The sequence below is a fragment of the Falco punctatus genome, assembly GCF_963210335.1.
Source record: "Falco punctatus genome assembly, chromosome: 11".
Classification (NCBI taxonomy): domain Eukaryota; kingdom Metazoa; phylum Chordata; class Aves; order Falconiformes; family Falconidae; genus Falco; species Falco punctatus.
In genome coordinates this window covers 31974204-31989959 of record NC_137591.1, presented here as the reverse complement: position 1 = coordinate 31989959, position 15756 = coordinate 31974204, and the positions used below count along the sequence as shown (strand labels likewise).

The 15756-nt window shown below is 38.9% G+C and overlaps 1 protein-coding gene across 3 annotated transcripts in view; it reads left to right on the top strand.

Annotated features, from left to right (window-relative positions):
* Positions 1–15749, top strand: part of TPR (translocated promoter region, nuclear basket protein) — a 42666-nt gene extending 26917 nt beyond the window's left edge. The window contains exons 36-51 of one of the 3 annotated variants that reach the window (XM_080406447.1): positions 151–359; positions 671–943; positions 1760–1908; positions 2759–2842; positions 4554–4754; positions 6100–6231; positions 6775–6865; positions 7339–7523; positions 8333–8401; positions 9614–9705; positions 10333–10439; positions 11819–11914; positions 12105–12261; positions 13817–13935; positions 14483–14581; positions 15535–15749. In XM_080406447.1, the coding sequence (XP_080262573.1) occupies positions 151–359; positions 671–943; positions 1760–1908; positions 2759–2842; positions 4554–4754; positions 6100–6231; positions 6775–6865; positions 7339–7523; positions 8333–8401; positions 9614–9705; positions 10333–10439; positions 11819–11914; positions 12105–12261; positions 13817–13935; positions 14483–14581; positions 15535–15590 (2119 nt within the window). In that variant the 3' untranslated portion in view covers positions 15591–15749. Of the gene's footprint in view, positions 1–150; positions 360–670; positions 944–1759; positions 1909–2758; positions 2843–4553; positions 4755–6099; positions 6232–6774; positions 6866–7338; positions 7524–8332; positions 8402–9595; positions 9706–10332; positions 10440–11818; positions 11915–12104; positions 12262–13816; positions 13936–14482; positions 14582–15534 lie in introns of all 3 variants that reach the window. The other 2 variants (XM_080406446.1, XM_080406445.1) reach the window with 2 other exon arrangements.
* The last annotated feature ends 7 nt before the right edge of the window (positions 15750–15756 follow it).

Sequence of the window (15756 nt, the reverse complement as noted above, 5' to 3'; positions counted from 1 at the left end):
TTGGAAGACAATTCATTATGCCCTTGTCAAGCTTTTAAATTTTAAACCTTTAAAAATTAGTATTTCTGGCTATGATAATATATTTACATTTGGTATTTTTAAAATCTGCTTTCTGCACTACCATCGTGAAACCAATACCCTGTTTTTCAGTGCTAGCACTTCAGATCCACCAACAGCAAATATTAAACCAACTCCTGTTGTGTCAACTCCAAGTAAAGTGACTGCTGCTGCAATAGCTGGGAATAAGTCTACCCCAAGAGCCAGTATCCGTCCAATGGTTACTCCTGCTACAGTCACTAATCCTACCACTACTCCAACAGCCACAGTTATGCCTACAACACAAGTGGAGACTCAGGAAGGTAAGCATTTTAGAATAGCGTGAGGATCTACAGTAATCATAAATGCTACCTTTGTCTTGAAACCTTGGTGATCACTAGTTTGAAAGCATCTCAGATAGTTTTATTTTCCCTGCATCTCTTTCAATATGGCACTTCTATGACCACTTCTGTGGCAACAAAGTTCATCATTCCTCAACTGAAGATGGGTATAAGTGATGTTAACTCAATGTGCAAAACATTGAAGCTGTTTGTGTAGGGCATTCTGAAATGGAGTATGTGAACTGTGCTAGATAATACGAAGACAGTTGAATGTGCTACTGTTTGCCTTTCAGCTATGCAATCAGAAGGACCTGTGGAGCATGTACCAGTCTTTGGAAGCACTAGTGGGTCTGTGCGTTCCACCAGTCCTAATGTTCAGACATCTCTCTCTCAGCCCATCTTGACTGTTCAGCAGCAGACGCAAGCGACTGCTTTTGTGCAGCCCACTCAGCAAAGTCATCCTCAGATTGAGCCTGCTAATCAGGAGCCATCCCCTACCATTGTAGAAGTTGTACAGAGCTCTCAAATAGAGAGGCCTTCCACTTCTACAGCAGTGTTTGGCACAGGTTAGTTTTATTTTATAGGCCTGCCTTTTTGAATAGTTCCTTTTAAGTAGCTCCATTTGGACCCTTGTCAAACCAGGCCTAACTTCAGTGAAAGAATTTGCTCTTCCCCCCTCCCTCCCATAGTTTATTGCACGTTTTACAAACTTCTGAGGTTTGGCTCTTTTCTTGAACCTTCAGAAATGGTACCTCTGAAATGCTGTTCTCACTGCATTCCTTAAAGCAGAAAATAAATATTCACGTGTTTGTTTATCTATTCAAAGTAGCATTGGGGTTTAACACATTAAACCTTGCTGCCTCTTTCCATGGTACTGTTGGAGTGAGGTTAATTTTAGGAGTCATGAGTAAGCTCTTAAGCTGCAATATATAATGTAGAGAAGAACTCTAAAGCTACTCAGTGTGATATACTGTTCTACATCTGTTTTTCCCTACATAATGTAGATTTTGGTGTAGGGCATTTTTTCCCCAAATTATGCTTTTGTAAACTACTTTTTTGTTTGTTTGTTTCCTGGCTGATACTCTTAAACTTTTAGGTGTACTTATCAAAAGCAAAGATGTTGGAAAAAGTATTTTAGTTGCACCCTGAAGCTTACATTTGAAGTCAGTTAGGTTGTGAGTACAGGTTCAAGAGCATAAAGCTTGTAACAAAAGGGGCTAATATTTTCATGTCCTAGGAAATGGCACAAGGTGATTCTATCTGATTCTGTGTGTTGTCATTCAATGCAGAAAAAGAGTCCATCTTCCAGAGAAAAGCACCAAACCTTTTGATTTTTCTGTTTTGTACATTGTTCTGAAAATAACTGAGAGGCTGTCTTTAAGTTTCAGCTACCCCAAGTTCTTCACTGTCTAAACGTCCACGGGAAGAAGAGGAGGATAACACTGTGGAAAACTCAGACCAAATTTCGGAGGAAACAGTGGATGTACCTCTTCCAAAGAAGATGAGAAGCATACAGAGAGTCGGACCTGAGGTTTGCAAGAACATAAAATGCTACCACTTAGTCTGTCCCTTTGGAAGATTTTAATGGGAAGAACAAGTATATTACTTCAAAAGCAAGTCACTTAATTTTTAATGTGACTTTATAATCTACTGGGGAGGAAGCAATTATGTTTGAGTATTGTAAAAGGTAGAGGTTCTACCAGTTGCAATGAATTACGCGAATCTCGGTGAACTAAGGTGGAAGAGAGAGGGCTATATCCTAGCACTGAGGAGGAGGAAGGTAAAAAATTTTTCATGTGTGGCCTGGAAGGTCATTATCTACAGTTATTCTGTAATAAAATATGGTGTACTTGAGATGCCAGGGAAGCAAAGATGAGTTTGACGGAAAAGCTTGGAGGAGGTGGATGTGAAAAACTGGTGTGAGGGAATTGGGATGTCCTGCAAAAAATAAATCAACTTCACAGAACCTCACAGCAGGCAACTCATGAATAGTGTTAAGGAAGTCAAAGGCATTTTATTAATTCTGTATGAAAGGGATGTTGCATAACAGAAAGGAGCAAGATTGTGTGAGAACATTATCACTTAATTACCTGAGAAAATGGAGGTGGAATGGGAAACCTTGAGTGTTTGGTTTTGGTCCTGAAAAGATTTAAAGACACTAGGGTCCAGTGGACTGCACCAGGGAAATTTTATTCCTCTGGGGCAGAGAGGTGGGGTGCTAGATAAAAGCAGAGCTGAGGAATAATAGTAGAAGGGGAACAAAATGTTGCCCATAATCTTTGTGGAAAAGATATTAAAAAAAATAAATCTCAAACATATTAAAGAACCAAACTTCAGGGCTGATGATGTGTTTTAAACAAGAAAAATGTATATTCTTTCAGGAGGAAGTGACAGCAGAAGAGAGCACTGATGGTGAGGTAGAAGCTCAAACATACAATCAAGACTCACAAGACTCAATTGGAGAAGTAAGCATATTCAAAAAAAACCCCACCTGCTATTTCAGCAGAAAGAGCTATTTTTTTAGGTGGCTTTTTTTTTAAATTCTCAATATTTTTAGAAGTGAAATCTCAAATCGGTGGAAACTACTTATAACCTTTTAAAGTTTAGACTTCCAATGTTTAAGGATAAATACTCAATTTTTATTGCATTTCTTCATGTACCTATATTAAGTAACGTTCAGAATGTTAATGAAGCTTTGCAGTTTTGAATTGTAGTTTGATACGTTGTTTTAGAAATCCTAGTATCTTTAAGACCAGTTTTATGTGGTGAAACTGGGATACAGAGGTTAAATGAGTCACAGTCTTAAAATGGAACTGGAGTTTTCAGTTCCTCGCTTATTCCTTTAGAATACTTCTCTTTGCTTTCTGGCTTTTCTTTTACAGAAAGATTTGACAAATCCTTGAGCAAGCTTGGTGTTAGATGAGACACAATGTGATTAAACAAAGGAAAAAAAAAGTTGATTTTGTTCTGTAAAATGCCCATTGTAGCTGTGTTATGAGAGTCAAATATAAGAGAAAACCATGAATGTAATCTCCTTTTACCTCAGAAATGAGCATAGGTGTTACGGTAATTCCCTAACTAGGCAAAACCTATGGAATCTATTTTCTTCAAGCAACGGTGGCTACTGAGTCTTTAGTCAGGCATTTTTTTACTTTACATGTTGAAAAGGTATGGCAAACATTTATCTCCCCATCGAATCCCAGCTGCGTGCTTTCTTTTCACAAGTATCTTTAAACATTCTTTAATTAACACTTCTGGTACTCAATGTGGTTATTTGAATTCTGCTACTACACAACCATTTGCAACATTAAAGTGACATGTACAGAAAATAACAACCTAGTTGTGGTATGTAAACCAAAAGTCTTGAATGCTACAAAATGTCTACAGTAGAGTCCTGAATAATTTAAGAAGGTTGTTGGGGACTTTCCGTGATGCATTTGTTTTTTGAGGTTTTTTTTAAACACTTCCAGTCATACTTGACAGGTTGGGTTCTAATATTTTGACTATACGTGTGTGCTGAATGGGAAGAGAACTGTTTGCTGTAGCTCTGTGTCTGGCTATTATGTGAATTGCATTACTGTTCCTCCAGACCAAAAGAACTCTTAAAACAGCAGTTCAGAGCTCATGCTTAGAAGAAATAGAGTTGTTCCTTGATCCTGGGGAGGCTTTTAGTTGTCTGTAGTGGCTTGGTGACAGTCATCTGTAGCATTCTCTTTTGTTCTCTCCTATCTTAGTTATTAAGAAACAGCAATAAGTAGTGTTTCTCTTGTAAGTATCACAGTCCGTTTCTCTTCTTCTAAGGGCAGAGTGCTTCCTTAGCCGTCAACAATATTCTGTGTATCTGTATTTGTTTATTGTGTGGGTGTTGCTGAGTAGCTCCTTGGTTATTTGAAATAGATGGGTAAACATTTAGACAGCAGCATTTTATGGATGTGCATGCAAATGCATCATACGTGATACAGCATCCTGCATGATGGCACCCATCGCAAATTGGATTTGGAAAGTGAAAGACAAAATACTTGTTGTAAAGACCTCCATTTGAGGTCTCAAAGTTGAGAGCTAGGAGTGGAAACAGGAAACTTAGAAATACAATGGACACTTTTCTGAAGAACATTTTAAGGATTGTATGTGCTGCATTTCATTTTTTTTTTTCTTCTGGTAATTTGTCTTTTACAGGGTGTTACACAAGGGGAATACACTCCTATGGAGGATAGTGAAGAAACTTCCCAGTCTATCCCCATAGATCTTGGACCTCTTCAGTCAGATCAACAAAACACTTCTTCATCTCAAGATGGTCAGTCCAAGAGAGATGATGTCATTGTAATTGATAGTGATGATGAAGATGATGATGATGAAGAAAATGAAGGCGAGCAGGAAGTATGTATATCATGGAGTTACTTTCTTTATGAACTACTTTATTTATGATTTTGTCTTTGGTCAGACATAAAGCTTACCTGGAAGGACTAATTTAATGAAAAAATATTTTTTGTGACTGTATAAACAGTCTGTATTTATGTAGCCTGAACTTCTAGCATTCTAAAGATACTTACTAATTCAGCTTGATGTTAAATTTTTTTTAAAGTCATAAAATTCCCCAGTGCCTCTAGATTATCAATGACTATTTAACATAGAAGGGTGTCTTCTGTGAGGAGGGGTGGGGGCTGCCCCGTGCTGGACACAGGCAGTTCCAGCTGGCTTTGCAGTGACTCCACTTCAGGACACAGCTGAGCCCATCAGCTGGTGAAAACATGTATAAGAAAAGACAAAACGCTGCATGGCAGAGTGAGTGTGTGGAGCGGGGGAGAAGTAAGTGAGAAACAATCCTGCAAACACCAAGCTTAAAGAAGAATGAGGGGAAGGAGGTGCTTCAGGTATCAGAGCAGATATTCCTCATAGTCCATGGAGGAGACCATGACGGAGCAGGTATTTTCTTGCAGACTGTTGAGAGGAGGATTCCCTGAGGGAAACTGCAGCCCATGGAGGAATAGGCTCTGCTCCCAGGAACCATGGCCCATGGAGAGGAGCCAGTGCAGGAGCAGGTTTATCCTGATGGACGGTAGCCCTTCAGTGGGAAGGATTTACTGCTGGGAATAGTTCTTGAGGGACTGCAGTCTGTGGAGAGGACCCATGGTGGAGCAGGGGAAAAAGTGTGAGGAGGAAGGATTACAGCTGAGAGGAACTGTTACGGATTGACCACAACCCCCTGTTCTTTGTCCCCCCTGCCCTGCTTGGAGTGGGATGGGGGAAGAAGTGGAGTTGCGAATGAGGCAGTGAAGTTGACCCTGGGAAGAAGTTGTTGGCGGGGGGAAGGTCTTCCAGTTTTTGTCTTTGTTGCTCACCATCCAATTCAATTTAAAATAGACAACAAACGAAATTAATTTTCCCCAGGTTGAGTCTGTTTTGCCTGTAATGGTAATTAATAAATGATCTGCCTGCCTTTATCTTGACCCTCAAGCTTTTCCATCTTAGTTTCTACCTTTGTTCTGTTGAAGAGGGAGTTGGGGAGTGGCTGGGTGGGTGTCTGGCAGCCAGCCAAGGTCAACCTACCACAGCAATTGAAAAATACATACATGTACTCTGTGGATAATAAATGGTGTACACCTTCAGAAAGAGATCCACAGACAGAGGTGGTCTGTGTACCACAAAGTACCACTGCAAGAATTGAAATTGTTCCACTACCCTTTCCACACTTCCTTAAGGCTTTTTTATGGTCTTTTCATAGGACTATGAGGATGAAGAAGAGGAAGACGAGGATGATGATGAAGACACGGGTATGGGAGATGAAGGTGATGACAGTAATGAAGGAACTGGTAGTGCTGATGGTAACGATGGATATGAAGCAGATGATGCTGAGGTGAGATTTGTACATTTTATTTATAGCCTGTTAGTTTTCCTGGAATAAATTGGTGGTGTAATGCATCTGCACAGATGTGAATGCTTGAAAGACAAGATCTTAGTGTGAATTCATCCCAGAAAATTGAAGCTGCCAGTAGGTAATAGTAATTTCTGTTATAACTAGTGTTTTAACAAGAAAAATCAACTTTGAATGTTTTAAGAGGACTGAATGAAAATGCAAAGTACAGGAGCCAGCAAATACTGTAGTTGCAAAGCTAGTAAAGCAGTTTCTGCAAAAGCTGGATATCGCGTTGTCTATTATTATTAAGTGGTGATGGCTAAGTTGTTCGTGTTTTTGTATGTACAGATATGCAAAACTTCTGAAATTTCATGAAGTTGCATACATTTACCTGATTTTGTAGATATTAACAGGAATATATTAAGATTTTCATATATTTCACTTTGTTTACTTTCTGAATACCTTTTTACTGCTTTTATATTCTCTTTACAACCTGTAAGTTGTTTCATGCTAAGTCATATTACGGTTTTGTGCTTTTTTGAGGGTGCTGATGGTACAGATCCAGGAACAGAAACCGAGGAGAGCATGGGAGGAGGTGAAAGCAACCAGAGGGCAGCAGATTCTCAAAACAGTGGTATGGTTATTCCATGGTTTTTCAAAGCCTGTGTCTGTAAGAGGGGAAAATGTAAAAGCTGTTATGCATGTGTTAAAATACGCACTTAAGAATATAAGGTGGAATACTAAAGACTGTTTTAACCGGAGTTGTAGATTCTTTTGAAATGTTCTTTTCTGGATTTATTCTACGTACCTTTGAAAACCCTGCAAGCTCTGGTTGCTGTTGAAATTGCTTTTGATTGCTCACTAAATTAATCTCTCTCTAAATCAGTACTTGAATAGTCAATAGTCTGTTCTGGTGCTCGTGTTGATGTAGCTGGCACCAGTCCTTTTTTAAGTGACTTTTGAATAACAGTACTGACCTGTCCCCCCTTTTGCAAGGGTAAAAATCTTCTGTGTTAATGTGGTAGCAGAATTTGAAGATTTGCCTTCATCTTTTCAGCTCAATTTGGAGGTCATGGGTTTACCCCTCTATACTTCTTTACGTTTTAGGAGAAGGGAGTACAAGTGCTGCAGAGTCCACTTTTCCTCATGAAAGTTCAAGAGAACAGCAGCCATCGTCTGCCTCGGAGAGACAGGCCCCTCGGCCCCCACAGTCGCCACGCAGACCGCCACATCCACTGCCCCCACGACTAACTATACATGCTCCTCCTCAGGAACTGGGTCCCCCAGTACAGGTATAAACTCTCTCCAGCAGTTCAGAACACTTAAAAAAAAAATCACTGTATGATTTCTTCTAAATAAAACCTGAGTATTCTGTCTATTGTAAAAATAGATTACATCATTTAGCATTCTAAAAATGGTACTTGAGCACACTGACTTAACATGTCTCATCCTGCAGATATGGCTGAGCAGGGAACATTAAAAGCAGTATGGCATTTATGATGGATTTGTATCTTGAAATTACTATACCAGTGCCGTTTCAGTCAGTGACTGTTGATATTTCCACTACAAAAGCTGTTCTTGAACAGGGTGTAACTGAGACGGATTGGTTTCTGTTGGTCTCTGCCCCAACACAGATTGCACAAAAGAATGTTGCCATTCACTTTCTAAGTTAAACCCTTCGCAGTCAATGCCTGATCCATGATTATGCTTTGATGTAGACCTATAGCTTTTGTAAATGAAAATGTCACAACATGAATTTTGCAAAAATACACTGAAATTATCCTTTACCATTGTGTTCTGTGATCAAGTTTTCTGTCCTCAATAGAAAGTTAAGTAAAATAGTGATGTCACTTGCCCAGAATTTAAACCTACATGATTCTCTTTCATTGTTAGACCAGGCAGCAGACATGAGATGTGGAGTAGCTGCTGCCATGGTCTGTCCTTTAAGAAGGTGTGATTCTGTACTGAGCAGTGTTGTACACTAATGGGTAATTGTTACAGTTACTCATTTAGCCATTATCCATGGCTCTGATTGAACACTAGTATGTTGCTAGAATTCCAGGAAAGCATTCACACTACTACTTTTTTCTTTATTATAAAGAGAATCCAGATGACTCGAAGACAGTCAGTGGGGCGTGGACTTCAGCTAACTCCTGGTATAGGTGGGATGGTAAGTATATGAATCATAAAATCATAGAATGGTTTGGGTTGGAAGGGACCTTTAAAGGTCATCTAGTTCCAGCCTCTGCATTGAGGAACCATTCGTAACTCTTGGGGTTTAGTTTGTTTTTTTAAAGAAGCCTAGCTACTGACTTCAGAGGTGGGATAATTTTTGTAGTCTTGCAGTAAATAAATTCCTCTCTTTAAATTTTGTATTAATGGAAGGCAAATACTAGAAAGCTGCCAGGAAGCCAAAGGTCTTCCAAAGAGGTTGAATTGTTTTTTTCTAAGGTGGTTGTAATTACTTGGTTTTAGAATCAGTCTTTTAAAGAGGATATGTTACTGGGGGAAAAAAAATGTTTCCAGCCTCATCCTGAAGGAATAAGGCTAATTTATGCTTTCTGTCTGTCTCCTTCCTCTAATTTTGAACACTTTATTCAACTTAAACTGTATTTAACAGAACACATGCAAATTAGTGAGGTAGGAGAGAGAGACTGACTTGACTAAAACAGTATCTTTTCTGAGATCAAAGGCATCAGCTCAGATTTTTTGATTCTGCTTGGCTTACATGTACCTGTCATTCAGTTTTTGCTTGGAATTGGCCTCAGTACCTACTGCTTTTGCCTGGACAGTGACAGCACGTGGGAAGGTCCTTATGGGTACTTTGGAGTGAAAGGTTTGAAAGATACGGGAGGAAGCCAGGGAGGTGAAGAGAATGTCTTACAGAAGGTGAGGGAAGAGGGGGCTGAGGTTTCTGGCTTTTAGTCAATGCAAGAACAAAGGACACAGGTCTATAGGGAATACATGACTTGATTCACATTGTGAAAAATCCTGTTATATGGGTACCTTACAGCAGTCCGTATTAAGACAGATGATTCCTGTCTATTTATGAGTGACTCAGCTAAGATTCCCTTGTAGTTAACAGGGAGATATAGCACTTTGACGGTAGGATGATCTCGTGGAATGGATGTCTAAAAACTCTTTGAAAGATGGATGTCCTGCAAGTGTATGAGGTTTATTTTAGTTTGCATTGTTTTGTTTTTTTTAATCTGTATAACTAGCTCAGATTTAGATGTCTGAAATTAGAGAAGAATTTTGTTAGAGTTAAATCTGTGTTTGTTTTGCTGAACTGTGTGGAAAAAGCAAACCAGCCTTTAACTTGATTTGGTAGCAACTGGAAATACATTGTAGGCTCTCATATCAGTCTCTCTTTTTCCAGCAGCAACACTTCTTTGATGATGAGGACAGAACAGTTCCAAGCACACCGACCCTTGTAGTTCCGCATCGTACAGATGGGTTTGCAGAAGCCATTCAGTAAGTAGATGTAAAGAAGAAAAAAGGCTTCTGTTTCTATTTTTCAGTGGAATAAAAATAAGTTTAAGTGAAATGAACTTGTGATTGGAGTAATGTGCTAAAACATGCTAAGTAGTACAGTAGATGACTGCATCTACAAATAAGTAATATTTTTTTAATTATGTATCATAAAACTTAGCAAATTAGGAGGCAGATAATCTCCAATGTATTATAACTTATTGACTTAAGAAGACATCAAACAAAAATATAGGTTGTTCTTCTCTGTTCCACCTCACCCCCACCCTCCCCACTATTATTACCAATAAAAGTAGGAAAAGTTACCTCTGGTTTTGGATTTTGGGTGGTTCTGAACACGTTCAACAATCCACTTAAAATTCTCAGAACTCATAGGATGAATGAGTGAAGAATATTCTGTTCAGAACTGTTTTACTGATTTTTGGATGCATTCCAAATAAGTTTGAGGAGTAATTGCTATTGAATTAGCAGTAGTGTAGCTGTTTTTTCTGGTCAATATTAATTCATTTTGTCTAATGCATAATTTGTTCTCTTGTTTTGGTCAGAAGGTAGTCTCCCCTTGCCCCACTCATTGGAAAAATCACAGGATTCCTTAAATCTTTATTTTGATAGTTCCCCCCAGGTAGCTGGAGTTCCTAGATTCAGATTTGGACCCCCTGAAGATATGCCACAAACTAGCTCAAGTCACTCTGATCTTGGTCAGCTTGCATCACAAGGAGGTAAACCATTTTTTTACTTTCTTTTCCATGGTTATTAGAGTGAAAAACAAATAATGCAGTCAATAAAATGGCAATTCTACTTCAGGTACTCGTTTGTGTGTGGAAACCTGCAACTCTTAAATAATTGTCAGCAGAGAGAGACTAACAGAAAGTGAAAAGGTGTCTCCTGTCGTGGTTTAACCCGGGCAGGTAATTAAGTGCCCTGAAGCCACTCGCTCGCTCTCCCCTCACCCAGAGGAGTGGGGAGGAGGATTGGAAAGGAATGTGTAAAACTCAAGGGTTGAGATAGGAGCAATTTAATAGTTGAAATAAAATAAAAATGAAAGAACAATAATAGTAATAACAGTTATAATGAAAAGGAGGGAGAGGAATGAAATCCAAAGGGAAGAGGGGAAAGAAAACAAGTGATGCACCATACAGTTACTCACCACCTGCTGACTGATGCCCAGCCAGACCCAGAGCAACGATCAGCAGTCCCTGGCCAGTCCCCCCAGTTTGTATGCCAAGCATGATGTCCCGTGGTATGGAATACCTCTTTGTCCAGTTCAGGTCACTGACCTGGCTGTGTCCCCTGCCAGTTTTCTTGTGCTCCTCCAGCCTTCTTGATGACAGGGCCTGAAAAACTGAAGTCCTTGACTTAATATAAACGTTACCTAGAAGCAACTAAAAGCATCAGTGCGTTATCAACATTTTTCTCACACCAAAGCCAAAACACAGCACTGCACTAGCTACTAGGAAGAAAATTAACTTTACCGCAGCCAAAACCAGGACACCTTTAAGCTGCTACTTTTCTACTTGTCATAATGGTTCAAAAAGTAGAAAACTGCTGTGGGTAGGAGCAGCAGGCTTGTGAACAAGAGAAGCTGAAATTTTATGTAGGATGAGTTGCCTGCTGCGCACCAGAAACTATATAAGGAGAGATGAAGTACTGAAGGAATGTTTTTTTAACTTGAGTTTTACTGTTTGTAGCTTTCCTGTAGTAGAACAGTAGGGGAACACAGCAAATGCAAAGAAATCTTTGGGATATATCCTTACCTGCAAAGAGATGGCCAGTCAATTCGTATTGTTTTTGTCATCCTGAATCAGTCCCTTTCCCCTGCATCCCGGTCAGCATGGAATGGTATGCTGTTCTTGGAAGAAACTCGCTGCAAAATAATGGCATAAGAAAAGGGTGAAAGTGAAACAAGTAGTAATGTTTTCATCAAGGTTTTTTGCATGTCATAATTAGCCCTGACAGTAAGTCAAAATGACTTCAAGTAACAGATCTGCATATTTCAGTACAAATTGATGGATTTCATCAAGTGTGCAGAGGGAATATGGCAGTTAATCTGTTTTTTAGCTGGCTATATTAATTGTCACTAAAACTTTCTGTGTCGCAGGTTTAGGAATGTATGAAACCCCACTGTTCCTCGCTCATGAGGAAGAATCAGGTGGTCGTAGTGTTCCCACAACACCATTACAAGTAGCAGCACCAGGTAAGTGGCAGGAAATTCTTAGGCTGCAAACCCTATCAAGAAAAGAATTGGATTATTGTTATTGTAGTGCTTATTGCTATGTCAGGGGCGTTCCATTAGCCCTTTCCCACACCTGCCTAAGATTTCCATAGATTTTTCTGTAGGAAATAAAAACGAACTTGATATTTATTAAACTACCTTTCCTGTACAGTGACAGTTTTTACTGAAAGTGCCTCAGCAGACGCTTCAGAGCATGCTTCTCAGTCCGTTCCAATGGTTACGACATCTACTGGCAGTCTGTCCACCACTACAGAGGCTGGAGCGGGTGATGATGGAGATGAAGTTTTTGCAGAGGCAGAATCTGAAGGGTAAACTATGACTTGTTTGGTTCACTAAGACTTGATGTCATGTTTTAATGATTTGTTTTCATCCAAGTGTGTCTGTGATTCATTTTCAATTTAACCTGTTCTGGTAGGAAGGACAGCTCAAACAGGATGTAATAATTTTGTGAAGTAGTACATTCTGACCTTCTCGTCTAAAACCGAAGGTTTTCTTCCTGATTTTCTCCTTCTGATTTAACATAGCTAATACAAAAGTCTCAGGAAAAAAAAAATCCTTATTTTTTTAAGAATGCAGAGGGCTCTGCAGTAGTCAAATACTGATAGTAAATGCCCCAGTTTTGAAGGACTGGGGTTTGTAGAATAAAGGCTAAAGTATTCCTGTTTGCTAATAGAGAAAATCACTCCTTGTTACAAAGCAAGCATATATCACGAAGTGATTCAGTTAAGGCAGTGAAGTACAAAAGATGTAGCATGAGGGAGGGGAGAAGTAAGCAGTTTTTAAGAATCTGATAGAAAAATGATGTTGTCTTACACTTTGCAAGTGCAGTTTTTACAATAATTGCTGCATTTTGTATTATAATCAAATACATTACAAATCTAAAAGGGTATGAGTTATAATTTTATGTTACATTTTATTTTTGTTGGTTGCATAATAATAAAAGATGTGTCATTCAAAATTTACCGAAACTTTTATCTACTGACTGCAGGAGGTAGGAGGTTTGGTCATAAGAAAATGTTACTGCTGCAAGTTAAATGTGCCACACAGTTTTCTTGATGCAGCACCAGCTTGGACTGCAATAATCTGTCTCCAAGTAGATGGAGCATAGAATGGGTATTCTAATGTTAAGGTCTCAAATTTGTTTCTTACAAAACCATCTAATCTTTGGAGAATTGGAAGTATGTCCACAGAGGAGCTAAATGGTTCACAGAGCTATCCATAGTTTGGAATGGGCCTTGAGCTTGCCAGGAGAGCATGTCAGTCTGTTGCTAGTGTAGGCAACAGATAGTTCCCACAATTTATGAGTTTTACTGTCTTCTAATAGCTTTTATTTACTAATCAAGCTAAATAAAATATATACCAAAAAGTGAGCTGCATTTAAACTAAATTGAATATTTACATTTTTTCCAGCTCTATAATGCTGTTTCATTATGTCTTTTGAAGACAGAGTTCAAAATACTTAGTTATTGTACCAATGAGTGATCTTTAGGCTTAACCAGTCAGTGGCGGTCCCTTGACTTCATTCTTCCCCTGCCTAAACATCCACAGTGCCATCACATAAGGTTTTTTAGTTACTGCCATTAAATAGCTTCTGTGTCTTTCTCTGATATGTTGGATATGCCTCTGGAGTTGGGCGGAATGTCAAGGAAATTACTTTGTCGTTTTTCTAAAAGCCAGATAAATCTCTCATGACTGGGGCTGCAGGGACAGGACAAAACAGGATAAAACCTGTAAAAATTTCTGGGGTAAGACACTTGCATAGGAATCTTTGTGCTCCAAGATAATGCTTTTTTTTTTTTTTCTTGAGCTTTTTGAAATGGAGAATACACTTAAATGTTTTTCCTCCCACTCCTCCTCTTCCAGAATTACTTCAGAGGCAGGCCTAGAGATTGATAGCCAGCAAGAAGAAGAATCTGTTCAAGCATCTGATGAGTCAGATCTTCCTTCAACTAGTCAAGATCCTCCTTCTAGTTCATCTGCAGGTACAGGTTGATTGCTGGAAACAGTTGTTTCATACCATTTCATTAAGTGTGGGAACTTTTTAGACCAGTATCATGCACTGCTGCTAGCCAGGATACGCAAAATGAGATAGAATTCTTAGAGCAAGAACATGTTTTGATGCATATGATCTTAATGGCAAGCAATTTTTACTTGGACTGCAGTAGCTAGAGTAGGCCATAGTAAGAATAATGCTTCAGGGAGCAAAAGTTACTGATACTTTGGTGATTCTATCCACTGGGGGTTTTGATGTCAGATTTAAATTTTTTTCATTCAGTTAAATTGCCAAAGAACAGTAAGTAAACCACTGTCGCTACCAATTTACCACCTAGCGTAGGTAATGAAAGAAGTCCCAAATTTACTACTTTTGAGGCTTTTATTCATATCAGAGATGTCAATGCAATAAGGATGCACTTTCATAATTTTGAAGTAAATTTGAGAGCATAATGCGTATCAAATCATGTAAACATTAGTAGTGAGAAACTGTACTAAACACAGACGTTCTTTTCCTCCATTTCTGTTTCTTTACAGACACAAGCAGTAATCAGCCTAAGCCATTTCGACGTGTCAGACTTCAGCCACCAACATTAAGAACTGGTGTTCGTGGTCGTCAGTTCAACAGACAGAGAGGTAAGTGTTTGTGGTTGCTCAAATTCAGGCTTTTTCAAACAAGTTTTTAGTACTTTCTTACTGTGGAGTCCATCTATGAAACACTACTTACATGCCTGTGTTTGCTCTAAGTCCTTGACTAACACAGCATCCCGGCCCTAGCTTTCAGTGTTGCCCTAAGAGCTCTGTAGTTTCATTTCAGTGTGTTTGAGTATTTTTTAAGATAGGCAAACTTCTTATGTGTGGCACTTGGTTCTGAGCAGTGGAGAGAAAGTAAGTGGCAGTAGATCTTAAACTCACAAAGTTTTAAAAGATTTTAAAAAATAATGTTAGGAGATAAGTTTAGAAGTCTTTTAACAATACATATCAGTTTCCCATTTGGTACATTTAAGGTTTCTAGTTATTATTACACTGATTAAAAAAAAATAAATGAACAAAGTTGTTTATGGAAGTATTACAGATTTTTGTAATGCAATATGTAGTTAAACCATGACAACAAATCGTTTGCAATTTCTCTATTAAGAAAAATCCTTAGGTGCATTTGTGTTCAGTTTGGCATCATTTCAGCACTGTAGAAGACTTGACACTAGCATTGAAATACAGGTATCTGGTATTTTAAAGGAAAAAAAAGGTGAGGAGGTGGACCTAGGATAGGATAGGTTTTTTTCTTTCTAGTCTCTCACCATTTCTTTAGTAACAGAAGTGAGGGACTGAGTTCAAATATGGGAAGAAGGCTATACCTGTTCTTTGGCCCAGAGCCCGAGATAGGATCACAAGTAAACACCACCTATTTGAATGACCCATCTATATCACCAGGCTCCAGGGGAGGCAGGGGGAGCTGGAATTTTCAGAAAGGAAGTGTTCCCCTGCAGTAGCAATTCCTTACAGGACGATGATGAATCACATGTACAAATGGTTGATTAAAAGGGAGAAAAGGATTTCTGTTAATGCATTTGTTTTCTTTCCCAACACAGGTGTAACTCATGCAATGGGAGGCAGAGGCGGCCTGAACAGAGGAAATATTAGTTAAATGATCTGTAAAGTAATTACAGCTGTGTATACAAAAGTGCCAGTTTGCCTGTGCTTGCTTTAGTGTAATGAAGCCAGAGCTTAAAGCAGCATTTTATACTTAGACTTGTGTGCACACATTTCAATGTCTTTATTAATAAAATTAGAAAAAATGTCAACATTCAAAT